General features: G+C 43.7%; 3 protein-coding genes across 12 annotated transcripts in view; 1 reads left to right on the forward strand and 2 right to left on the reverse strand.

Annotated features, from left to right (window-relative positions):
- Positions 1–5925, reverse strand: part of PSMD10 (proteasome 26S subunit, non-ATPase 10) — a 31332-nt gene extending 25407 nt beyond the window's left edge. For 2 of the 5 annotated variants that reach the window (XM_031594496.2, XM_090150057.1), the window contains exons 1-4: positions 5766–5925; positions 5576–5674; positions 5083–5229; positions 4813–4979 (exon numbers count right to left, since the gene is read on the reverse strand). In XM_031594496.2, coding sequence (XP_031450356.2) covers positions 4813–4979; positions 5083–5229; positions 5576–5674; positions 5766–5879 — 527 coding nt within the window. In that variant the 5' untranslated portion in view covers positions 5880–5925. Of the gene's footprint in view, positions 1–228; positions 2048–2436; positions 3490–3517; positions 3873–4812; positions 4980–5082; positions 5230–5575; positions 5675–5765 lie in introns of those variants that run through there. The other 3 variants (XM_090150056.1, XM_031594495.2, XM_031594494.2) reach the window with 3 other exon arrangements.
- Positions 5926–6026: 101 nt separating this feature from the next.
- Positions 6027–17806, forward strand: ATG4A (autophagy related 4A cysteine peptidase). Of its 4 annotated transcripts, XM_090150090.1 has the most exons (14): positions 6066–6145; positions 6538–6660; positions 6799–6997; positions 7982–8053; positions 8492–8590; positions 9792–9893; positions 10701–10773; positions 12066–12145; positions 12951–13138; positions 13250–13328; positions 14189–14334; positions 15319–15375; positions 16171–16282; positions 16547–17806. In XM_090150090.1, the coding sequence occupies exons 3-14, from the start codon at positions 6940–6942 to the stop codon at positions 16609–16611; spliced, it is 1131 nt and encodes a 376-aa protein (XP_090006216.1). In that variant the 5' UTR covers positions 6066–6145; positions 6538–6660; positions 6799–6939; the 3' UTR covers positions 16612–17806. The 4 variants fall into 4 exon arrangements, with proteins under 4 accessions (XP_031450349.1, XP_090006216.1, XP_031450348.1 ...); XM_031594489.2 differs by lacking the exon at positions 6538–6660 and having other exon boundaries at positions 6027–6145; positions 6799–6909; XM_031594488.2 differs by having other exon boundaries at positions 6538–6909.
- A 94-nt stretch (positions 17807–17900) lies between these two features.
- The window catches only part of COL4A6 (collagen type IV alpha 6 chain), a 121450-nt gene continuing 112563 nt past the window's right edge, over positions 17901–26787 (reverse strand). For all 3 annotated transcript variants that reach the window (XM_031594469.2, XM_090150069.1, XM_090150070.1), the window contains 9 exons: positions 26564–26689; positions 24975–25091; positions 23949–24110; positions 23375–23473; positions 22948–23094; positions 22349–22465; positions 21450–21641; positions 20936–21222; positions 17901–20325 (listed from right to left, as the gene is read on the reverse strand). In XM_031594469.2, coding sequence (XP_031450329.2) covers positions 20065–20325; positions 20936–21222; positions 21450–21641; positions 22349–22465; positions 22948–23094; positions 23375–23473; positions 23949–24110; positions 24975–25091; positions 26564–26689 — 1508 coding nt within the window. In that variant the 3' untranslated portion in view covers positions 17901–20064. The remainder of the gene's footprint in view (positions 20326–20935; positions 21223–21449; positions 21642–22348; positions 22466–22947; positions 23095–23374; positions 23474–23948; positions 24111–24974; positions 25092–26563; positions 26690–26787) is intronic.

Here is a 26787-nt window from a genome sequence, read left to right on the forward strand (position 1 = left end):
AACAGTTGATCCATAAACACTGGCCACTTGTCTAGCAATGGAGACAACCTCCTCTCTCTGGGCTTACTTTCAATCCTGTTCAGTTCTTCCAAAGGGCAAAGCAACCTGCTTCCAGAAGAGCTGGAGGACAAAGGGATTCCGGTTCACGTCTGTTCAAGGAACGGACACTCAGACTCAGCAGCTCCCTTATGTTCTACATGAGGCAGATACTCCTTGAAATAAGGAGACGCTGCTTTCAGTTTTGTGCACTGCAGAGAAACATATCTGACTGAGGGATCTGCTGTGTTTGGGAAATTAAGTCTCATATAGGATCTACTACTCATAAATCCTCTGGTGACTGTTCCTGTAACATTAGTTATATGCCTCATTCATCTTTCAAATAGATGATATAAAGATATAACTATGCTAAAATTTTCAAGTTCAGTTACTACAGCTGAGTACTTTCACCAACATGTAAGGCATGAGGTCCTACTGAAGATTCAGGTCGAATCATAAAACCTAACTGTATTCATTGCTCTTTCTACACAGTTTTGTAGCTTTCAAGATACATGTCTTCCAGCCTTTAGCCTCATTCTAGAGAATGAAAGCACTTACAACATTCTGGTAACACTGTTTTAGCTAAGAACTGCTCCTGACAGAATGCACATCAAACCCTTACTCACACCAACACTGCCTCATTCTATAAGCGGATCTATACCCTCATTTTTCTCCAAAATATCCAGCCTAAACCACAACCTGTATACATGCTTCTTCTTAATCAGGCGCTTCTTTTATTAAATCTCAGATTTTACTAAGCAAAATCTGCAAACTCTAACCATGCAATTAGCTTTAGAGGCTTAATTAGTATTTTTAGATTCACAGCTGAGTAGTTTCATAGGCATGCAACCTGTCCCTGAGCATGATCAGTAACAGCAAGAGTGCCAATTGGGTGCCATTTCTTACCAATAATGATGCTTAATGAGATAATTCAAATGAATGATTGGTCCAAGGAAGCCCACTACTTGGCTGATGCTGGCATTAATTTTAAATAGCTTTTTCTCAGATGCTCAAAGGCCTTTTTCTACTCTTGCCTTTCATGGACAAATACACACAACTCTCTTCATAGCTGTGCTAGTTCTAAAGTAATCTCCTGCACTGTGTCAATTATATTTTTCTTACTGTAATATGTGTATAAATTTCAGGTCTCCATGATACCAATGTGATTGTATGGGGAAAAGGGGGGAAATATATTATGTGATCATTATCATCAGTTTTCCTCATCTCACCTCTACACATTTCTCTGCATTTATTCCTCATATAACTCACCAGAGTATGCCAGGAACTTATTCTGGTGACTCTGTTTTAGCTGTACAATATAATTACAGAGTTCCTAGACCACCATATTTGCTAAAAAATAGAACTTGCTCAAGTTATGTTAATGCTTTATATAAAACAAAGGATGCAAGTTCTTGATAAACAACCCCTCCCTTATTTCTACCCAGCAGATTGCAATATTAAAGAACAGGCCAGCAAAACAAAAACCCAAAGAAACAAACTGAAAAAAGCAGAACAGATTGCTGGGGATGAGGAAAATAACAAATACATTTGTTTGCGGTTTCCTAATATAGAGAGCTTTCTCGCAGATGTTTGTCCTCATTATGAAGTTTCTCTTGTGTAAAATAATTTATAATAAAGAACAGGGCACTGTCTGTAGCTTTCCAGTGATGCTTTTGGCAAAGCTCAAGCCAAATTAGATACTGATGCATGGCATGTAGCTCAAAAACCCTGCAGAGCTACGCAGAATGCAGTCTTTAGAATTTGCCTTGGATGTTCCAAATGTCTTTCCTGCATGGACCATTTATCTCCTCCTGAGGGAGCAAGGATCATTACCATGGAAAGCAGTTACTAAGCCAACATTCGAGCCATCATCATCCAGGAATGTGGATTAACAAAGCTACAGAACTGGGGCAGTTTTAGGTGTTTTTCTTTATTTCTTTTCTATACAAAGATCAAGAACCAACACAGAACTGTATCTTCAGCTTTTCTCAATTCAAGTTTTCAGCAGCATCTGCATAATATAAGAAACAACATTTACTCAGTCAAGTTTCTGTTTCCAACAAGGCCTGCAGAGCCAGGGGTTACTGTAAAGGCAAGCTTCTGCCACTGCTCACACCTGGTATTCTCAATGAAATTTAACCTGCATTTTTCTTTCTAGGATAGAGTAAGTAATTGGTAAAGATATCTATTTAGTTTTAAGTTTCTGTCTTGCTCATCAAAATGAAGTGCATTAACTTAATTCTTATCAGTTAGACTGCAGAAACGTCACCTTCTGCTTCAGCACTTCCTTGCAGCTGAAAAAAACAAAACTCCATTCTATCTCCATACTGTCTAAGAGACGGCAGCCTTTCAGCTGACTTGTTCATTTTGTCCCATGCACAAAAGCTATTTTAGGAAATATTGGTTTTGTTACACAAGTTTAATAAAGTTTTATAACATCAAAGATTGCTCTTTAAGACACTGCCTTTATTTCATAGAACTTCATCAGCATGATTTGTTCAGAAAGAACTCATCCACCAGTGCTACAACAGATCTTACCAATGTCAGAACAGGATGTTGAAGCCCAGATCCTTTCTCTCTGTGCAGTTTTCCAGCCACTCTGCCCCAAGCCAGTAGCATTGCATGGAACTGTTGTGGCCAACATGTAGGACACAGACTTGGTCTTGTTAAAGCTCATACAGTTGGCCTCAGCCCAGCGAGCAGCCTGTCCAGATCCTGCTGTAGAGTCTTCCTACTCTCAGGCAGATCCACAATTCCTCCCAACTTGGTGTCATTCACAGACTTACTGGAGGTGCACCCAATCCCCTCGTAGAGATCATCAATAAAGATATTAAACAGGGTCAGCCCTGGTACTGACTCTGGGAAACACCACTCATGACCAGTTGCCAGCTGGATTTAACTGCGTTCACCACTGCCCTCTGGGCCCAGCTGTCCAGCCAGCTTTTATTCATTTTGCAGTAAGTATTCTCACCTCTATTGCTAAATGCTCAAATACTGAATTTAATTGCAATCACATGAAAAAGCAAAACACAAAAAAAGAAAATCCCAACCTCCCCCACATCAATTCAATCAGGGATTACCTGTACAAAATTAAGGGACTAATGAGCAAGTGACAAGCACATGGAAGTTCTCAATGATCCTTATTAAAAATAAAAAGCAGTTTAGAAGATGTCTTCAATTCTCACGGGGCCAAACAAACACTTACATGATTGCAATCATCGCAGAAGTTGCTAGTTTTTTTTAATATCCTACACATACAGATGCTTGCTTTGCATTTTTTAAGAATTCAGCAGGAAATCACCTTACAATCACGCTTTATCCCTGAAATTATTACCTGAAGCACAGAGAGCAGGAATATCATTTTGAGACTCCCAAAGTTGTTTGAAAGAAATAATCCTAAACTGGACTGTGACATAGAAGGAATGACCTAGCGTATACAGATCATACAGTGAACTGAAAGAAAACAGCAAGATATCAAAAATACATTAAAAATAGTAATCTGTTTAATCAACAGGAAGTACAAATGACTCTTTTGGCAGTTACTTTGAGCAAACCTAGCAATAAGACATTTGAGTACCATGCTGATGCTCACATATGACATCCTCGTTGAACTACTGAAATATGAGGTTGGCAATCTTAAACACAAGCACAAAAGAGGAGACAGCCAAGCCAGAAGGCCCCACTAGCCCTCTGCCATTCTTTTAAGTATGGCTCCCAGGCCACCCTTTGCCACTTTCAGTGGGGTCAGCTCTTCTTTATTTTCAATGTGAATACTTGCACCATTAGACACCAGCAGCTTTGCCTCATCCACTCTCTCTTCATCGCAGGCTAAATGACTGCAATAAAAACAAGAAACCCACAGCCACTTTTAAGTAGTCCAAGCTTATGAAGAGCAATAATTATGCCTTGTCAAAACAAGAATGTTGTGGGGAACGAGAGGAGAGAAATCCTAGAAAAATAAAACCACGCATAATCGACCACCTACAAAGACTTCAAAGCCTGGCTCTGCAGTCAGCAAAGATAAGGAGCACAAAATCCATAGTGAAATTGGAAAACAGTAATCTCTATTTGAATCAAAAGAAATAAAACAAATTGTAAAGAATTACTGTAAACACAGCAAGTGCTTTTCTTTCAATTTAGCATCCTATCCTGAAAATAAATGCATGTGTTCTACAATAAATTGGGTTTTATGTATAGCAAAAATACCCTGCTCAATCTTATTCATGGCAAAATCTTGATTCCAATGCAGAGAAGGCAGGTTTCTGCCACCAACTTCAAAGCAGCTAAGGTTTCACTCTTACAGATTCAAATTGCTCTCTGAGGCAATAACAAACACTGGATTAGTTATACTTAAATCGCATGTTATTTTCCTTAGAGAAGTGAGGAAAAGTTTCCAAAATTAGTTCTTACTTGACAGGACAGAGCAGGCCAGCCTGCAAGACCAGTTCCTTATGACTTTGATGTCATTAGCACGCTTTCTACCCCCTAGTGGAAATGGAATGTATTCCAAGTAATTACAAAAGGTGTTCTACATTTTATAATAGATGTAGTAACACAAAGTATGGATGTACAGACACACTTATACAAAACACTAATTATTATTTTCTAAAATCTTTTTTAATTACACAGGGATGTGAAGCAAAGGAGTATTCTGAGGCATCCTAAAGTTAAAAAAGCAATTTTGAAGTGATGGAGTTTCATTTCATGGAAATTACGCTATAGCCAAACCAAACATAAAAAAAACCCTCAAACCAACCAACAGACAAAATCACTTACAGGGGAGTGTTCCCTTCTGAGTCCTGTATGTTAACAGATGCATTGTGCTGCAGAAGGATCTGTATCATTTTTAGGTTGCCTTTGGCTGCTGCTCTATGCAATGGGGTAGATTCAAAATGATCTGTCGCATCTGGATCAGCTCCATTCTCTAACAGCATGACTGCAATCTGAAGGCATAGGAAGAGAAAAAGGGGAAAAAAACTGAAGAAAAGTTCATACAACCACTTTTTCTGACAGCAACACCAACTGCAGCAGCACCGGCAGCCGTACCTCCTGCTTATTTTTGGAGGCTGCGTAGTGCAGGGGCGTGCAGCCGTTCTGATTGACGGCATTGATGGGAGCCCCCTTGTCAATGAGGGCCTTCACGATCTCATCGCGGCCCGCTGATGCAGCAATGTGCAAGGGAGTCCAGCCGGCCTGCAGAGGCAAGCACAGAAGTTATTACAGCAAAGACGTCACGCAAGAAAACATAACCCCAGTGCAGAGCAGACCGCTCACCAGTCATACAGCCCCCAGCTGCAGCACTTAACGTTACTATCGGCAGGCAGACCAGCCGTGGGCCCGCTCACAGCTCTGCACTCGGCCCCCACAGAAGCTGCAGCCGCACAGCAGAAGCCATTTAGCTCCAGCTGCCCGTGGCACCGCAGGGCACCTCACCCCTCGGATGAGGCACGGACAGCAGCGCTTACAGAAGATTTTTTAAAGAGTAACAGAAACGGCTGAGAATCGTTTCCAAGTTTTTGCCCCGGGCCGCCTCACTCACGTCGTCCTTGTCGCCGACGGGCACGCCGAGCCCCAGCAGGAGATCCGCCACGGCCGTGCGTCCCGCCGAACAGGCCCAGTGCAGCGCGGTGCGGCGGTCCTGCGGGGAGGGAGCGGCGGTCAGCGGGCCCCGGGCCGCACGGCCGCCCTGACGGGACCCGCTCCCGCCGCGGCGCGCTCGGCCGGCCGACCTGGTCGGTGGCGGTGGCCAAAGCCCTGTCGCGCAGCAGCTGGGCGCGCAGCTCCTCCAGGCGCCCTGCGTAGGCCAGGTTGCAGACCTCGACGTTGGACACCGCGCCCTCCATGCCGGCCTCCCGCCCCGCCGACAGGGCGGCGCCCCGCCCCGCGGGCCGGCCAATCGGCGGGACGCCGCGCCGACTCCGCCCGATCGCGCCCGTAGGCCGCCTCCGCGCCGCGGGGGCTGCTGGGATTCGTAGTCCGCCCGGCGGGACGCGGCGCGCCGCCACCCGGCGGCGGAACTACAGCTCCCGGAGCGCCCCCCGCGGCCGCCGCGTCGGACCTCCGCGTCGGGCCGAGGAGGAGGATGGTGACGGCGGGAGGATGGAGTCAGGTGAGGGGCGGCGGGACGGGGCCGCGGGGTGAGGGGAGCGGCGGGATCGGGGCGAGCCGTGCGCAGCGGGCCCGGCGGATCGCTGAGGTAAAGCCTGCCGGCCTCGGCGCGAGGGCCGCGCCTCAGGGATCGGGGCGGGACATCGGGGCCTCGCGGCCGGGAGGAGCCGGGCACCGCGCCGTCGGCTCCGGGAAGCGCGCTCCGCGGGGGCTCGCCGGGCGGATCCGGGAGCTGCGGTACAGCCGTGCGGGCGCGGCGGCTGCGTGACGGCTGCGGGCGGGCGGTGTGCCGTGTGCCGCTCCCGCACGGCGCCGTCGTTCTTCCTGCGGGAGGAGCGACGTAGGATCGCGTCTGCTTTGGCTTCGTGCTTGCGGTCAGCGCTGTTTCTTCAGGTTGACGTCTGAAAGATAACGACCGAGGGGCATTTTTACTCTTCCAACGAGCCCCGCTTTAGTCATGAAAGAAAAAGAAAAAAACCCAAAGCCCTGCAACGATCGGACTTCCTTCTGTAATCGGTATTAATTACCGTTAGCCAGTGACGCAGGCAGACCCTCCTTCCCTCCCTCCCTCCCTCCGCAGCCGGGCCGTGCGGCGGCAGCCATGTCGTGCTATGGGAGCGGGGCGGGGGCTGAGCGCTGCCCTGTTGTGCTCAGTTCTGTCCAGGTATGAAAACCAGATCACTATTCTGTCGGAATACTTAGAAGAATTTCCCGACACCGACGAGCCGGTGTGGATTCTGGGAAGGCGGCACCAGCTGAATGAAGGTACCTCTCACGTGAAGACTCTTCTGTGACATGCTGGTTGTGGTGCAGCAGCAGCTTCTCCCTGGAACAAAACCCCCAGCTGTAGGTAGTGGTACTCAGCCCTGAACGAAACCCCAGTGTCACTGTCTGTCACTGCTCGTGCAGAGACCGCACGACTGGCAGAGGTGTGAGCTTGGTCCCTTCTCATCACCAGATCCTTCGGAAATTAAAAACAAATCTGCAGGGAATGGTTGGTATTGCTGATGTTATTTACCCTCGAGGGGAGCTGTCTGTCAGATATAAAGTGAGATTTCAAAATCAGCAGCAGAATAAAAAGTAATAATCTGAGGCATGTGCTGTAATTTGGTGAAAAGCAACATAGCCTGATAGCCTTAGCAATTGTGTGATACAGAAATCAGATTTCAGAACTGAGTTTTGCTCCCTGAGGAGGGGACAAGGACATCACACTGTGTTACATGTCAGAGGTAGCAGCTGTCATTGCAGCCATGGTATTGGGACACCCAAGGGTCCCGTCCTCAGCCTCGGTGGGCTGGGAGATCCCTAGAAAGGCCAGTGAGTCTGAGCACAGCTCCGAGAGAAAGCAGCAGGTAAGAGCTGCTTTGAGAGCCTTTGGGAGAATTCTGTAAGTGTATATTTAATAAATAAATAAATAAAAGAATTAATTAAGTCAGTATTATTAATATTTACAAGAAATAACAGTGTATTGGGTTTGGAAGTGATGCATAATTCTATGCTGTTTGGCACGTAGGAGTTCTTCACCTTAACTTGCTTTACCAGTTCTTTCTTGAGGACATAGTTCTCCATAGCATTTCATTCAAGCTGGACAGAATCATTTCAAACACCTTTCACAACTTCATTGCCTAGTAATTATTTCATTCTTAACAATCCAACTTTAATAATAAGTCTACAAAAGTTCTCAGGTTTAAAAGGTTAAAAAAGCATCTAAGTATTAAAGACCTTATATGTAGAAGCTAACAGGAGTCATCTGTGAGCCTATATCTAGGCTATATAGGAAAAAACTGGAATTCTCTAGTTCTAAAAATTTATTTCTTTCCTTTTAAAAACATTCCAGACAAATCTAAGTTATTGTTGGATGTCAGTGCTCGTCTCTGGTTTACGTATAGAAGAAAGTTTTCTCCTATTGGTGAGTATACTGCAGACCTGTTGCCTCATTAAAATTAAATAGCAGGAGTAGGGATGGCCTCATGGACTGACAAATGATTTTTACATTACTACATTTTGAGCATTGTTATAATTATTTATGCAAACAGCATATTGAAGTTATTAAAATCTATGTTACTTACACCTGCATGTAATGAGGTGCTCGTGTTTGTACAGCAAGCAGTACATATTTGTGAGTGTTGTTGAATGAGGAGTAAGTCAGCTCCACAAGGAGTACATAAACCTTATTTGTGCTGTGTAGAGATTAGACCAGCAGTGTGGGGAAATAAAAGCATTGCACCCACAGGACAATTACTGCAGATTTCAGCAGACCTAACTGGGCTCTTACACTCTGACAGTTTCTTTGTGGTGCTGCCTCCCGTTCAAAGCCTGTATTAATTGTGATGAACTTTCCTAATAGGAGGCACTGGTCCTTCGTCTGACGCTGGCTGGGGATGTATGCTGAGGTGTGGGCAGATGATGCTGGCACAGGCACTGATCTGCAGGCATTTAGGAAGAGGTGTGTACTGCTTCTGAGTGAACATCTGTACTGTTTGGAGACCACATTCCTTTAGTGTGTGTGTGTAGTGTTCCATAAAAACACAAAACCCAGATTTATTAATGAGACTTTATTTGATGCTTTGGTAAAAGTTACTGATTAATTGTTCTTGTCTGACTGGGTGAAATCATAGCAACTCTAAGCAGAGAAATAGAGAGAACAGGCAGGAATCCTGTTTCTCTCCATAACTAAGGAAACAGCCCCTATTATAGGCAGAAGCAGACGTGGCAGAGCTGTTGTGGATTTGCTGTGTGAGAGGACTTTCCAGGATGGACCTTGTTTTGTTATTTGATGTATGTTTACAAATCTCACAAGATTTAAGTAGAGCATGTGGTTTTAAATAACCTTGGAAGCTCACAGATACTGCAGTAGCTCTCAGTGCTCAGCAGCCATCAGTCAGAATAAATCTGCAGTTGATGACATTTTTGCCATTTAGCCTATGATGATTTAAAGGAAATAGCAAACTGAATTTTAGACACTCTAAACAAAAAGGAAATTTTAGAAATGAATTGTGTGGAGGTTGCTCTGAAAGTAATGCCTCCTGCTTATTTCCATGAAAACTACAACAGATACAAACAGCACAATAACACTATTTGATAGAGCAAATTCTCAGCTACAAAACACTACTTTTAAACACAGACACCACCAGTAGCTGTGCATTTACACCAGCTGTGAACAAGAGCCTGCATGCTGCACTCATACAAATCCGTGCCAGCAGACGTGACCTGCTGTTGCCACTGCTGAAATGCACCACTCAGTGCCTCAGTGTGCTCACACCCACTCTTTGGTCTCCAGAGACATTCAGCAAGTCTCAGTGAATGGCAGTGGATGCCATTTTTTCCGCATGGAGGAATTCAGTTCCACCCCTTTGCTTCATCCTCACTTCCATGTCAGATGCCGTGCTGTCACACTGCCCCTCTGCTGCCATCTGTCACATGGCAACAAAATGTAATGGGATATTGGTGGGAATCATGGAATCGTTAAGGTTGGAAAAAACCTCTCAGATCACCAAGTCCAACATCATAAAATGGGAGGCATTACTTTCAGAGCAGCCCTTGTGGGTTACTCTTGTACCATCTCATTGTGTGGCTTACTACTTTCCAGAAATTTGATCAGGATAATGGAAACATTATGTTTTTTTAATCCTTGTGTTTCCTCTCAGATTGGCAATGGGAAAAACACAAAGAACAACCAGAAGAATATCACAGAATCCTCCGATGCTTTCTAGACAGGAAGGATTGCTGTTATTCCATCCACCAGATGGGTAAGAACAAACAGACTTTCTACTGAAATTCCTACTGTACTGAAACTTAATAATTTGTAATCTGTTAATTCATAACTTTAAGTAGTGGTTATGAAGGCAGTGTGTGTTTAGATATAAAAACGCATGTAGGTGGCTATGCATAACAGCACAGAAATGTTGTTCACCGAGACCTAAATAAAAGCACACGCTAGAATCTGTCCCCTGATAAACTATGTAAGCCTTGGGTACCAGGGTCAGTAATACTAAAATAGACAGTTATGGAGCTTATTGCTGTGATCTGTAATAATTTGTAATAATTATTTGTAAATCTTACTATTGTTCAGAAACTTTATTAAAAGAACTGCCAGTACTTGAAGGGAGCTTATAAGCAGGAGGGTGACCGGCTGATAGTTGGAATAGGGAATGGCTTTAAACTAAAATTCTTTATTCTGAGAGGGTGGTGAGGCCCTGGCACTGCTGCCCAGAGCTGTGGGTGCTCCATCCCTGGAGGTGCCCAAGGCCACACTAGATGGGGCCCTGAGTGGCCTGGGGAGGAAGGGCAGCCAGCCCACAGCACAGCTTGGAGCTTGATGGGCTTTAAGGTCCCTTCCAACCCAACCATTCTGTGATTTTATGGTTGTGTGAACTAACAACAGTAAGGATTTGAAAAAAGCATAGGTTGCGAAAATAATTGTTAATTGCTAAACATAATTTGCAGTTACTCAAAACTTCTCATATAGCCATGGCATTGAATATTTTTTGTTATTGAATTCTTTGTCATCTCTCTTCTGTGTTTGTGGTTTGTTTTTTTCCCCTTCACAAAAACAGCACAGATGGGTGTTGGAGAGGGGAAATCGATCGGAGAGTGGTTTGGACCAAATACAGTTGCTCAAGTATTAAAGTAAGTCAGCTCCTACCAGCTCATTCAGAATGTGCTCCCCCAGGGCATCTAGCTCAGAGATCAGGATAAGGCCCAGGTGGGGTTTTAAAGGCTGCATCTGCCTGTCTCAGAATCAGGGATACATTTACTGTGTGTTTACAAGTGTAATGTAGGATATGGTGGGCAGGAACTGAACTGGGAATGGGTGAGCTCTAGATTTTAGTACAGTAAGAGCCTGGGAAAGAGAAACTTGAAGTTGTTCTCAGCTGCTGCGCTGTCTGTTTGCCTAAACAGTAGCCACCACAGATGTCTGCTGCTTTCTGCATAGAGGCACAGCTTTAGCAGGTCAGGAGTGCTACCAGGTAGGATAGGCTGGCAGTATTAAACATCAGAGGGAAGCCAGCTGGGCCAAGGGGGAACTGAACTGCAATTGCTCATTTTCTGGGGAGCAGTTGTGCCAACCACGAAAGATGGGCAGCTCCTTAGAAGAGCTGACTTTGCTTAGTTCTTGGAGGGATAAGAGGGATATGGACCTGCATTGAGGCTGCAGGTCTTCAGTGCTCAGCAGCAATTCTTTGCAACCTTGGGACAGGAACATGTTCTGGAAAAAAGGAGGAGTTGAAGCACACCCCGAGCCCCAGCACTTCTCACTGATAAGTTCTTCATGGGTTAGTGCTCACATCTGGGTTTTTCAGGCTTATTTCAAACAGCTAACTCTGCCTGTGTAGTTTCAGACTGTAGTTCCCTTCCCCAGAGGTCTGGATTTCACACATATGAACAGAAACCTCTGTATCCCACCTAACTTTTGGATGCCCAGATTCCTTTAGCTTTTAATGTCCAATTCTACTTTGCACACACACACACACACACAGAAATAGTTCCACTGAATTCAGTAGAACTTCTTATGCAAAAATTAATATGCAAAGCTGGCAAAGGAAATTTTTCCTTTTCTAGACAGTGACAGACACGATGGGCAAGATTCCATTGCGTAGGTTGTTAAATGCAATACAAAGTAGCAAACTTAATTATGTGGTTGAGCTGTTACTATCACTGCAATTGGCAATGACAAAACAGTTTTCACATGGTAGAGTGTATATGCTTTTCCTGCTCCGACTCAGTATCTGTTTTTCCAAATATATTAAATGTTTAATATTCAAAGATTACTCCTTATTGCACCAAGACCTTCAAAAACCCAAGAAGTTTGATTTTCCAAAGGAAAAAACCCAAAACTTTTAATTATTCAAGAATCATGTATTTTTTCCAAGTATAAGTACCCTCTTGGGCTAACTAGTTCATGTCAATTTGTTCTCTAGGAAGCTCGCTTTATTTGATGAATGGAATTCATTGGCTGTTTATGTATCTATGGACAACACAGTGGTCATTGAAGACATCAGTAAGTGAAACATTAGTACTCCTATAGCTGTTTCTGATAAGACTTCATTTTCCCAAATGTATCTAAACATGAACAAACTACTTCAGGGCCACCTGTATTCCTTCCTGGTGTAAGAAAAGGGATAAAAAAAATCACAAACTCAGGTTTGCATGTCCAAAACTAAAGCCACTGTGCAGCTGGGGAGAAGACAAAGATGGTCTGTGCTATCTAAACTCTTAGCTCTTAGATGGAATGAGGTTGCAGTTTATGTAAATTGGTTTTAATGCAGGGTTTGTGAAAGAGTTGTGCTTTTTGTAGGCAAAAAAAAGAAAGCAGCAGCAGATCCTAGCACTGAGAAATGCATGGCCTTGCTTAATTTACAGTCCTAAGAAAGGTGGATTTACAAATGAAGCTTAACCACAGTCCACTTCTGCTTCAGTCCCTGTTGTTTTCTTTATGCTCACATCGTTGGGTGCAAAGAGTTCCTCAAGGAGTTCCTGATGTCATCATCTCTGCCGTTTCATTTCTGTGATGTTTTACAGACGAGTCTTGAGCATATTAATAATACCAACAGTAATTGTCATAGATGTCAGGCTTAAATTTTCATCTCCCAGTCATCAATGCAGTGTCTCACTTTGATGTGCCAGCACATACTGTCTGCTAGAATTACTTCCGCTAAACAGCTATAATTAATTTCCGTGCCCTGCTCATTTTATCTTGGGAGCTCTATGAAGATCTCTGGCACAGCAGCCTGATTTATTTCAGAGAGGAAGATCTACTTTGTGTTCCTTTGTGCACTGACTGATTTCTGGTTGTATTCCCACAGAGAAGATGTGCTGGTCCCCTCCCCAGAGCAGCGGCACAGCCCACAGCAGTGCACATTTGCACAGAAGTGCTCTTGGCCGAAACAGGAACACAGCAGGACTCTGCACAGGCTGGAAGCCCCTCTTGCTTATTATACCTCTACGACTAGGGATAAATCACATAAATCCAGTATATATTGATGCATTTAAAGTAAGGTTTTTTCCCCAATGAATTGGTTGTTATTGTCAAATAAGTTCAAGTATCCGTGAGATCAGTAAACAAATCAACTATAATTTCCTTTTCCTCCCTTTGAATTCCTAGGAATGCTTTAAGATGCCACAGTCTTTGGGAGCATTAGGAGGGAAACCAAATAATGCCTATTATTTCATAGGATTTTTAGGTAAGGAAAAAGGGAAACTTATTCAAAATATGCAGATGGTTAAAAGAGAAATTTCTGGGGGGAGAGTGTGAGCAGTTTAATTATGAATCTCTAAAGAAAAATCAGAGTACTGTTAAAGAGATGAAGAAATACTTAAAGTATTTCAGCAATAGCATGATGTGTTCCTTTACAGAAGCAGAAAGGTAACAGCAAAGCTAGGTGCAGAAAGAAGTAATGACAGGCAAAAACAGCACACCGATGCCGATAGCATTCGACAAGTGTATTGGTCCACTGTCACTTCTCTTATTTTCTTGCATTTCAAATGTGTTCTGATAGTGGTGTCTTTTCCACCTTCTTGCAGATCTTCTTGTATCATGTATTCCTTTAATTGTTGTAAATATGGTCATCCAGATTTCACCTGTTTGGCCCAAGTTTTATGGACGTTTTGTTCCTTTGTAAAACCTGAGCTGTTTTAGGCATTTTTGTTCCAATTTCTGAATGAATGCCTAATGGGATTATAGATTTAATTTCTGGCCATCCTGTACCTTTTGATCTTGGAATGTTAGGGATTACAGCAGTTGAGATTTGAAAAAAAAAAAAAAAAGGAAAGTACTGGATCTCACATGGGAAAAGGAAAGAATGTGAGAAAGGTAGAACATACCAACCAGAAGATCTGCAGTAATAGGTCAAAATAGAAGATTACAGTAAATATCCTGTGGAAACATTGTGTCTAAGCTTTTTGATTCTCCTTAGCAATCCCTAAACAGAAGACCTAGATAAATTGTCACCACAGTCAGTGTTAATTTTGGTTTTGCAGTTCTGGACTTAGTGCTCATTAAAGTCACTTGTTTGTTTTCAACATATGGGTGTCATCCATACAGGCAATGAGCTGATCTATTTGGACCCTCACACCACCCAAAGCTTTGTAGATTCAGAAGAGAATGGCACAGTTGATGACCAGAGCTTCCACTGCCAGCAAGCTCCCCACAGAATGAAGATCATGAATTTGGACCCTTCAGTAGCTTTAGTAGGTGTTAGAAAGTAATAAATGCACATATTTTATTTCAAACTAAGGGCAAGAATGTGTTTCTTCAATAGGATCGAAATCACAAAGCTGTCTTTTATCAACACATAGCTGTTTCTATATTAACTACATAGGATGCATTAATCTTAGGTCACACAGGCACTGTGTGTTTGCATGACAGGGAGCTACCTTCAGTTTCTTTGCTGAGTGCATTTGCTGTGTGCAAGCAGCATGTGTATAGTGGTTAAAGGAATGGAATCAGGCTTACTTGTTTTATTCTGTTGCTGTCTTATAAGCTTGATCACTCTGGACAAGTTATTTATTGTATCATAATTTAAAAATCTTTAAATGGAATTATTTGTAGAAGTCATCCAACATACTTTACAGTGTTCTATGGGCACCTGTTGTATCTGAAGAAATGAAATCTGACCCTGTGCCATTATCCTCTGGTAGGGATTTGGCAGTTGTCACCTATGAGATGTGTGTCTCTAGCTTTAAACAAGATACCAGCGTCTTTCATTCACTGGCATATTGCTATTATTACTGCTACTTTCTAGAAAGTATTTTCATTTTTTTTTAAATACTTATCTGTGTAACTCTACAACATCTGGAATAATGCAGTGAGCCAGACAAAGGCATAATGAAGAACAAATATTTCCAGCACAGGTACCATATGGAAAGTGTTCTTTAGGTTATTCTTTATGTAAGGCTGATGCCTGGGCTCTTGGAGCTGGCCGTGCCTCCATGACAGAGCACACAGCAGCTGCTGCATGTTTTTGATTGATTGGTTTGTTGGGGTTTGCAGGGCCTTGTGCCACCCTTGGGTTCTCACCCTGAACTGCCACATATTTGGGGTCTTTTCGTTGAGTGGCCATAGGGGGAATCAGCATATTGCTGCTCACACTGCTTTACCTGCTGCACTGTGGATTTGTAATTTGCAAAATAACACTCTGTTGTATTTTTGTTGTTTGGATTTTCCCCCCTCAGGGCTTCTTTTGCAAAGAAGAATGTGATTTTGATAACTGGTGCAGTCTCGTACAAAAGGTAATGGTGGCAAGTGACCATCTTTGTTCACTCTATAGGAATTCATGGTTTTGGTTTGTTGTTGGTTGTTTTTTTTTCCTAAACCAGAAACTCCCATTACATTTATCTCTGTATTCGCATGAAAAGAGCCAGAGAAGAATTAATTAACAGATCGGGGTAAGAGAGTGTTGCAGTGTTGTTAAGCAGAAATTGTTCAATGCTTTGACAGCCAGGAACCCTGCCACTTGAAAAATGGGTGGAAACAGATACCCTTTAAGGGGCAAACAGCTGAGCTGTGAAGCAAACAGCTGAGGAAAACAGTTTGTATATAACTGTAATATGTATCAGGAGGTAACATCTCTTTGAAGAGCAGTAGCACTTGGCTTCAGTAACAGCTTGCTTTTCCTGATCAAAACTCATCCTTCCAAATCTGTTGGTTTTTGGAGCTGCTCTGTCTTTTATTGCAGAGTTCCACACAGGTACTTTTCTTCTAAAAGGCAGAAAATATTGAGCATTCTTGGTGTCTACTGCTACATGTAAACAAAATCACAGGTGTATAGAAATCAAAGCTGTTCATAAGCCAGTGATATCTTGTGTACAGTTCAAGAGATCTGTCTGCCAGGTGTGCTTTTAATGAGGAAAATGTTAGAAATCTATGGTACTCAAAGTATAACAGGACCTCACAGTATGTCTGCATAAAGCCTTTGTTTCCTGATAGATACACATAATGAAAGGATGTTTTTATTGAACAGACACCTAATTGTGCTTTAAGGTTCTCTCAAGACATCATTTAAAATGAAAGTATTCTGTCTTCAGGAGATTCTAAAGCAACAGAGCCTACGGATGTTTGAGCTCGTCCAGAAGCACCCGCCCCACTGGCCTCCATTCATACCTCCAACAAAGCCAGAAGTGACAACTACAGGAGCAGGTATGGTGCGGGCTGAGAGCCCTCCTGTGCAGCTCAGTGTCCCTCCTTAGCAAAGAGAAGAACAGTCGCAGGTGGAATAACTGTGCTTTCCTAAGCATCGAGCAATACCTATCTGCCACCTATCCAAACAATCCATACAACTGCTAGCACAGATTTACTTATCTTTATCAGTCTTACAAGATGCTTTTCTGGAATGCGTCTTTCAAAGTTTTTTCTTTTAAGTAAATAGTCAGGCACTACTTTAGCATCACTTCTGTTTTGCAGAACTCATTGAATCTACTGACAAGCTGTTTGAATTGGAAGAAGAATTTGAAATCCTGAGTGTATGAAGGAAACTGTGGTGACTCTTCTGAGTACTGAACACATTGCTAATATCATTGCATTGACTTACAGCCATGTTAGCCCCAAAGTGCCTGAAATTATGGAAAAAACAGAGCACAGAATCCGAGTAGCATCCAAAACTCCAACGACAGTTTAACAAGAGCTTCCCCAGATGGAAAGGCAATAAAAGCTCTTGTGGTAAGATGCTTAACAGGAATCTCTTTTCAATATCTTACCTGAAGAGAAACAGGCCTTTGAGATTAAGGCAAAAATAAGCGTATTTCTGGGCTCTATGTTTGGAGAAAGGGATAACCCAAATGGATATTTCTTGCTCTCATAATAATGCAATAGTTTAGTTCTTAAAGCAAAACAGTCTTCAATTAAGGAGGATGTTTACTTCTGTTCCCTCCTGTGGGCTGCATCATAGGAAAAAATACGTTGTCTTGTTTAAAAGATCAACTGGATCATGAGAAAATTGTTTCCTTGTTAAATATTTTAACATGTATCTGAGCAACCACACTTTATTACAAAAATGTTTCTGTAAAAGGAACTGTGTCTAATGTATACATTTTGCAATAGCCTTCCTGCTTCTGGGAGACCTCGAGAGGAACGGGAGACTCAAATAGTTGATACAGATCACAACCACTGTTACAGTTATGGTATATTTCACCTTGACCTTAACATCAAAATCATTAAAACTTAGGTTATTTCAGAGCTAAAAAGAGTCAAAGGTGGTTTAACTGTACCTTATTTATTTTAAAGTAGATTTACACAAACTTCTGTTATAGCACTTTATCTGTGCATCTAATAAATTTCTTAAGCTTTTCATAGGTTGTATGCTGCTATATTTTGTTAATTTGTTTGTGTGAAATAAATGCAAACCAGGTTATGTTAAGACTTAATATATACACATAGACAGATTACATCATTGTTACTTGAGTTATTGCCTTTTGAGATCTGTTGTGGTCTAAGTGCCTTAATGTTACAGGTTGATCAGAGCAGCCTGAGTGGTTGTATTTCTATAAGGCAGAGTATCTCTCTAGCAGCCCTAAGAAAAACACTTAATTTAAGGCAGAGATCTTTTACTCCATGGTAAAGGTCTACCAGGCAGTCCCCAGGGTGGTCATTCTGTCATGACAGTGCGATAAACGTGAACTGCAGAGTTTCATCTTCACCAATAAAAACACATGGAGAAATACTGAATGCTGTCTCCTCTCACTTGCACCTTCTGAACAGGGCCAGTGTGATAAGGAAAGAGCTAAGAAGAGCCTTTTTCATCTTGTTTAGTGTTTATTAAACACAGTTTGGAAATTATACGCTTAGAAAAAACAGCACTTTTTCTCCCCCTCTACCCAGGAATTAGCTGCATGCCTTCTCAGCAGCTGGAGGAGCTCTGCAGGGCCAAGCTCTCCTCCTGAGCTGTGAGCTGTTTGATGCACGACTGTGGTTCTGGGTGAGCAGCAGGAAAAGGCCATTTGTGGAACTCAAGGGAAGTTTGGGTATTGATAGCAACAGAGCCAGCTTCTTGCAGTAGAAGCATACTTCTCTAAAGATACTGGCACGTTAAATGCATAAAGTTCTAATCCTGAAAAAAACACATTTCATATGTTCATGTTCAAAAATCAAGTCTGCAAACACATCTGACTGACACTTCTTATAGCACCATGGAAGCCCAATTGCTGAAAATGTCCCAGAGTTAATTGCAGACATTTTCAGCATACGGTGAGCACTGCTGTGTGCACACAGCAGCTTTTTCACGTTGCATTTGCCTACACCAGGAGCAGAATATGCTCAGTCTGTGCTGGGACAGCTAAAAGTAAATTCTATATTCTGCACTAAAGGATCATCAGTCAGGAACACTACAACATCTTAAAGTAATTGCAAAATACACCCAAAGCAGCTGCAGATCTTTCACAAGCAGGAAAGAGTTAAATGAAAGACTAAAAATTCTTATCACAAACTCTCTGCTCATCTCTACTGTGGTTCAGCTCTGAACACACAGAGCTCTCTGATTCCGATCTGGGAAAATAACATCATATTATGCATATAAATAAGCATTGCAGATTCATAGAACGCTTTGGGTTGGATGGGACTTACAGATCACCTGGTTCCACCCTCAATCATTGAAGGTAAAAACAGTATCCGCTCAAGTATTTTGCTGGATAGAGCTGGACCTCTAGCAACTAGTAGAGAAAAAACACTTTAAATTCATGTCTCAGTCTTGACAGTATCTGACAATTTGTCTTCAAAATCTTTAAGCCAAGGCAATAGTGTATTTGCAAGGCACTTCCTTCAGCTGTCCTGGAATGTCAATATGTCAGGGTTTTGTGCACATCACTAGAAAGAGAAATTGATAATCACACTGCTAGGCCAACTTAATGAATTCATGTAACTATTAGCATTCTTTTTCATGGCTTTCCCTCAAAATACATAAGGATAACACAATTAGTAGCACTTTTCTTTAATTATGCCCTCTAGGAATGTGGGATTATGATAGAAATGCAATTCTCAAAATGAGCGGAATACAGCAAGCAGCCCCAGAGGAAGAACACAACCAATTGTGACTGTAGAAATAATAAATGTACATCTCGTAACTAACTGCTTTCTTCTGTATTTGCAGAGGCATTGCATGCTAGCTAATAGGCCTCTACTTTTTATACACACACAGCTTGTATAATGACACAAAACTGTGGCAAGGCAACCTCTGAAAGAAGATTAAGGTTTGCAGTAAGAAAGTGTTTCTGGTGGCTGTGCGTCATTTGACTGCAAGGAGATAAGAACAGGCCTTGAAGGAAACTTTACCTGGAATACAGTTAGAGCTATGAAAAATGCTGGAGGTGGTTTGGGCTCAAAATCAACTGTGGATATGAATTTGGATTAGAATTGATTACCTATCGCTGGAGTCAAAGAACATCCCACCTGTTGTACAAGCAAAGCAAAACATTCATCAGGTCAGTTATCGACCACTTCTGCTTAGTGTTTCAAAGTCACCTACAGTGCATTACAAAATTTGGGTAGTTCCTCATTTCATAGGAGAATGTGTCCATTCCCTTACACTAGGCCAGGTGCTGTTTGCAGAGGCCCTAACAAAGCTCAACTTTGGAGATGCGTCTCGTGGTGGTGGTTGGTGCGTGCCTTGCTCAGTGGTGTATGTGAGATGCCAGTTATGCTTCGGTCTGAATAAAAAACTCCCAGAGACTTTCTGAGGTAGCCATGAATGAAGAAGAAGCCCAAACAACAGCAGAGAAATAGATAGCACCATGATCCATAGAATGGCTTTCTGAGCACTGGTCTTTCCCTTGTGTGCGAAGTCCTGGACTTGACATTTGATTTTTGTGAAATTCTGGCCATCTTGATTCCTTTATTAACCACACACAAGACAGGTTTATGAATTCATCTCCTTCACATCAGTGATGCCTACTCTTAGGTAACAAAGACTGTTCATGCTGTTTGCATTTCTGTTACAAGTTCTTCATGCACACTTGGCAGCGGCTGACCCTCGTCCGAAGCTGTCCTGCTTTCAGAGTTTCAGAGGGAGGAGCACCAACAAACTGCTGCGACTGCTCAACAGTGGTCAGCCAGAAGCTGTATTTGTTTGCAAAGTAGTGGCACGTTCCCCTGGCACCATTGCATTCAATGAAGGGCGTAGCACGGAAATCCTCCAGGCAAGAACCAGGTGAAACAAGGGACTGACCTCCACCCTCTGCACCAGCTGCTGTGTGCTGAAATAAAGATGTCATTTAAGTGAGCGCGAAGGAACAGAAGAGGAGGCAATAGGGCAGGCTTCAAGTTCTGTAGTTGAGAAAAGTAGAATGGGCAAACAAATGTACACCTTGGTTATCTGTATCTGAGTCTTGAGTCAGGGCTGGAGGCAAAGAAGCAAAGGCATTTGCTTATGCTGAATATGCAATCCTTGTATAAAGGAAATCCAGCTTTGCAATTGCAAAGTGGGAAAATCAGGAGACAATAATGCTGACTTCATGGTTTTCTAATAAACTTACAGTACTGAGCTTCAAGGGGATTGCACTGGAAATAATGTTTCAGAAGACAGAGGGGATTAAAGAAATACTGCAGCTTAATCAGTGTTTCTGCACTAAAAGGTTTGAAGCACAATGAGTATGAGTATCTGTGGCAATGCAGAACTACTGCTTTGATTTTACTACCAGACTTGAGCAGTGCATACGAGAAGGCCACATAAATGGGAACAAGCGGCCTACAGCAGGCCTGCTGATAAAGAAGTTGCTATGAGCAACTCAGCTAATTCAGTCTCAGTGATGAGGAGATCTAAAAAAACATGTAAAGCTGCCACAGCAGTAGCAATGTTATCCTTACCATTAGGAAGGAGTATCCTATCCAGAGGCTGCGCCAACCAAGGGGACACTGTGGGATGGTGATATCCTGGCTGTGCACAGCCACAGCCTGGGATGGTGCTTCGCACACGGAGCAACGACTGATGTACTGTGGGATCTGATTGCTGTTCACTGGCATCATGGGGATGGGAGCGGTGGTGGACAGCCAGTAGGACTTGTCGTTTCGGCTGGCGTAGTAGCACACTTCGTTGATGTTGCAGTAAATAAAAGGCATAGTGCTGAAGCGGGGCAAACAAGAGCCAGCAAAACCTGGAAGAATTGGGGAAACAGTCATACCAAGCATCTGCCAAATGTTCCAGCTCATACACACTACCCAAAAGTAGCATAGCATGGCACAATTAACACTGCTTCCACAGCAGATTCTGGCCAAGGAGACTTTCCCTGCAGCAGCTGTCAGCAGTACCAGGGAAAACTACACATTAGAAATAGGGTTTTGGCCTACATTGTATATGCCTGAGAGAAGCACATCAACTCACCAAGATCCTGGTTGTGTGATTTTTCCTGTCCCTCCACGTACAACAAGCTGTAGCCATCCCAGAGCTTGTTCATGCCAATGGGACAGGGTGGGATTTGGTCTGACTGGCTGTGCTTCACTAAGGTGTACCCGACTCCCACGCTCCGACCAGGCATTCCCGGCAAGCCAAGCGCGCCCGGCTTTCCAGCAGCACCTAGAAGGCAGAGGAGAACTCACCCATTGGCAGGCTGGGTATCACTTGGCTCTACAGCTGATTTTGGCATTGTGTTGTATGACAAAGAGGCCAAGTTCGGAGGGCTGTGTGACCAACAAGGCATACCAGTTCCAAAAGCAGTTGCTTCACAGTAGCACCCACTCATTTCCTACCTCGTTTCATTTTCTGTCTTTCCCCAACAACTCTAATGCCAGAGTGTTAGCATCTGTCTCACAGTACCCACATTCTCATATTCTGAAGATCTCAAAGCACCAGCTAAAACATAATAAATTCATTTTCACTTTAATGTTGATATTTCTTTGACACAGAAAGGCCAACAGCTGTACAAATCTGTGCCAGAATCCCACCCTTCTCTCTCTCATCATGCCTATATCACCCAACCCTCTCAACTGTGCTCACTGTGAGTACCGTTTTACTCCTTCAAACCTCCAAGATGGCTCCTACATCCACAGAATACTGAAACCAAAAGATGTTCAGAATTGTACCTAGGGAAACATCAGCAGTGACAGGCAACAATGACATGTGACACAATCTTCCTTACTGAAGATAAAATTTACTTCATTGCAGATACAAAGCAGAAGATCGTGTATATCCCCCAGTCTTCCTAAGGTAACTAATTTGGTTTCTTTAGAATTTGTGGACACAGAAAAGTCTAATGATCTGTGCTCTGCAAATTATACCATTACCTTCAAATCCCTGAGGTCCTGGGGCACCCAAAGGTCCCGGGTCACCAGCTATGCCGGGTGATCCAGGTAAACCGTCACGGCCTTTCAAACCAGATCTGCCTGGCAAGCCCTTTGCACCTGAAATCAAATACGGTTACTACTATCATTACCTCCTCATTCCAATACCTTCAGTCCTACAACCATATTCACAAGCAGAAATCTATTATTTGTGGCCATACTGAGAGCTCACTCTTAAACAGCTCTAGACACAAACTAGTGGTAGCAGCCCAGGCTGAAGTCCACATCACTTCTCCAGTAGCAGTATTCCACTGACACTCCAAATAATTCTCAGTAGTGAATCAGTTTCAGGATCATTCCACCTGCTGGCATCAAACCAGCTATACCACAGCTGCTGCTCCTCATTCTGCAGTGTTCACTCGAAAGCACTATCAAAGTGCATGACAAGAATTTATCAAGCATGTTCTAACAATAGTAAAACATGGCATTTGTATGCTTTTGGCTTGAATTATTTCCACTGCTAGAAAAACTTTCATAACGCAATGAAAGTAGTAATCCTCTTCCAGAAGGCCAGAATGTCAGTGATCTGAGTGTGTTTTTACCTGGCTTTCCAACCGGGCCCTGGAATCCAGGATCTCCATCAAAGCCAGGAACACCATGAATCCCTGGCAGACCCGGTAAGCCCGCAGGGGCCGTGATTTCTTCAGCCTGTGGGGTTATACCTGGAGCCCCTGGTTGGCCAGGGAGACCTGCACACAGTGTAAGAGACAGTGTAAGTACATCACAAAAGGTGCACGGCTTTGACGATAATACCGACACAAAAGAGAAGCATGTTTAATTAAAGCTGCCTTAATACATCAGCACTGGGCATCTTTCTAAAACATGACACATTAAGCTCTTTCTAATTTATTTCAGTTCTCTAAGAAACCAAGAAACCCCCCAGATAAGCCAATTAGGAGAACTCTGGAACTTTCTCTACCCCAAACCATTTGCAACAAAGTAAAGCTTTTCCAATTCTCTGGCACTCACCTCGGCGTCCCATTTCACCTTTCAGCCCAGGGTAACCAGGATCCCCTGGAGGCCCATCTTTACCTGGCATCCCCATAAGACCAGGCTCGCCTCTGACACCTGCAAAGGTACACAGATGAGACCTCAGAGGCTGAGCACGAGGTTCTGATTCCCCAGCTGGGGCACTGAGAAACACACTGATGGCAGGAATGAGAACATTATTTCAGCTCTGAGACAGAGGGGACCGCGACCCTTCAGGAATTCTGTGCCCACATTAATGTCCAGAATGGCTGCAGAGCCTTGAGACAAGAATTTCCACTGCTACATAATTATACTTGATTGGCAATTTTCTTCCATGTGGACATCAAGTACCCAGAAAAAAAAATAGTAAGAAAATTAAAAAGTCACATGGGGCACACTGACTGGCACCTGGAGCTGGCCTCACTTTACCAGTCGTAGGTAAAACCTGCATGGACAGAAAGGAAAGACAGACAACTCACACACAAAGCAGACACAGACACTACACAATATCCATTCATACTGTCATGGGGACAGCTGCCAAACGACTCCCAGACACTTTTCATGGCAAGATTACCTTTGAATCCAGATACACCAGGGAGTCCAATGGGACCAGCAGGTCCCACATCACCCTTACCACCTTGCAAGCCAGGACCACCAGGGAAACCTGGATTGCCTGTGTCACCTTGGTCAAAAGCTGGTCCAGGGGGCCCTCGTTGTCCCGGAGGACCTGGAAGACCTAGAGACAAAGTGATAATTGGCACAATCTCCTCTTGAGGCCAAGTAAATGCTATTGCTATCCCCAGTGAGTCATTCTAGTGGACCGTCATTGTTTGGCTGTTTGTATTTCCAAGATTGTCCTCCTCCCAAAGGAAAAGAACCAGGCCTCAGTTACTTATGTAAACACAGGTATGAGAAACCTTTAAATCCTTTTGACCACAGTCACCTTATTTCAAATCCTGGGCCTGAGCACCTATAGCCCTCACCCCAGCTGGTAGTTAGCCTGGTGACCCTTGGAGAACAACAGCAGTGGCTTCAAATGTCTGGCCAGGAAAAGATTCAGTCTCAGCCTCTTCGATAAGGCTGTTAGGCAATGAATAGGCACTAATGGCTATCATGACAGATCTTTCAAACTTCAACGTAAACTTGCTATTGCCCTTAGGACAAGTGCTCTCTATGTATCTCTGAATAGCAATAATGTTTTGCTGCCTCTCAGTTCCCACAGATAACTTCTAAATTTCATGAGGATCCTGTAATTACAGCTAGAAACCATAGTCCAAAACAGGGCTGACGTCCAAATAATACACTGGATCTCAATAGTTACCTCACTGCCTGAGTCTGCCTTCAAAATCACAATGGGTGAAATGAGTATTGATCACAGAGCTTTATTAATAGGCTATATCAAACCAGGATTAAATACCAGGAACTGAAAACAGAGTTCCTTATTCCCCAGCCTTGATCTAAAAATCAGATTATTAAAGCGATGCTCCTGTAAGTCATTATCCTCAAGAGTTCTTCAAGAAAGTGCATTAAAAAAACCCCATGAAAACTAACAGAAATCCTCTTAGCTACTCTACTCCCCTTATCAGGTCTGTCTCCATACCTGAGCTCCCATCAAGTCCCGGATAGCCAGCATCCCCAGGTCTCCCACGTATATCAGAAGGAAGAGAAACTCCAGGAGTTCCTGGCAAGCCAGGCAGTCCCACAGGACCTGGAGGACCTAGAATAAGAAATATCAAGTGAGAAAGTATATCCCAAGCTCTCAGTCATATGTGCTGACGTGAACAGAATCACAGAATCACAGAATCGTAGGGGTTGGAAGGGACCTCCAGAGATCATCGAGTCCAACCCCCCTGCCAAAGCAGGATCCCTACACCAGGTCACACAGGTAGGCGTCCAGGCGGGTCTTGAATATCTCCAGAGAAGGAGACTCCACCACCTCCCTGGGCAGCCTGTTCCAGTGCTCCGTCACCCTCACCGTAAAGAAGTTCTTGCACACATTGGTGCGGAACTTCCTATGCTCCAGCTTCTGGCCATTTCCCCTTGTCCTGTCTCCGCACACTGCTGAAAAGAGTCTGGCCTCGCCACTTTGCCCCCCACACCTTAGATATTTATAGACCTGGATCAGGTCCCCTCGCAGTCTTCTCTTCTCAAGGCTAAACAGACCCAGATCACTTAGCCTTTCCTCATAGGAGGGATGCTCCAGGCCCTTCACCATCTTTGTGGCTCTCCACTGGACTCTTTCCAAGAGATCCCTGTCTTTTTTGTACTGGGGAGCCCAGAACTGGACACAGTACTCCAGATGAGGCCTTACCAGGGCAGAGTAGAGGGGGAGGATCACCTCCCTCGACCTGCTGGCCACGCTCCTTTTAATGCACCCCAGAATGCCATTGGCCTTTTTGGCCACAAGGGCACACTGCTGGCTCATGGCCAACCTGTCGTCCACCAGGACACCCAGGTCCCTCTCCACAGAGCTCCTCTCCAGCAGGTCATCCCCCAACCTGTACCGGTGCATGGAATTATTCCTCCCTAGGTGCAAGACTCTACACTTGCTTTTGTTGAACCTCATCTGGTTCCTTACTGCCCAGCTCTCCAGCCTGTCCAGGTCTCGCTGAATGGCAGCACAGCCTTCAGGCGTGTCAGCCAATCCTCCCAACTTCGTATCATCAGCAAACTTGCTGAGGGTGGCCACTACCCCCTCATCAAAGTCATTGATGAAGATGTTGAACAGGACCGGTCCCAGCACCGACCCCTGGGGAACACCGCTGGTTACAGGTCTCCAACCAGACTCTGCACCGCCAATGACAACCCTCTGCGCTCTGCCAGTCAGCCAGTTCTCAACCCACCTCACTGTCCACTCATCTATCCCGCACTTCCTCAGCTTCGTTATAAGGATGTCGTGGGAGACAGTGTCAAATGCCTGGCTGAAATCAAGAATGAGTCGTGGCTGAGAAGTATATATTGAGGAGAACAAAGGGAAAGAAATTGCTATTTTCTGCTGTTCAGACAGTGTGAGAGTGACACAGCAGTTTCTCAACCATATAACCCACATCACAGATTTAATATTTATCTGTGAGACTACTGTCTACTTCTGTGACTTTAGGAGTTCTCTCTGGTAATTCCTCTAGCTGTGCAAACCCATCAGCCTGAGTTGCAACACATTCCACCAGGCTTACAAACATCAGCACTTACCCATGTCTCCTGATGAGCCTTTTGGCCCTGGGAATCCTACAGCTCCTCTACCCAAGCCTGGAGAGCCTTCCTCACCCTTCAGACCAGGGAGACCCGCAGGGCCTTTCAGTCCAACTTCACTCAAACCTAATTAAAGATGGTTAAAGAAGAAAACCTATTCAAATAATCTACTAGCAGTTAAATCATTACACAAATAGAACACAGCTATCATTCTAATTTTACAC

The sequence above is a fragment of the Phasianus colchicus genome, chromosome 14 (assembly GCF_987193195.1).
Source record: "Phasianus colchicus chromosome 14, bPhaCol1.hap1.1, whole genome shotgun sequence".
NCBI classification, from domain to species: domain Eukaryota; kingdom Metazoa; phylum Chordata; class Aves; order Galliformes; family Phasianidae; genus Phasianus; species Phasianus colchicus.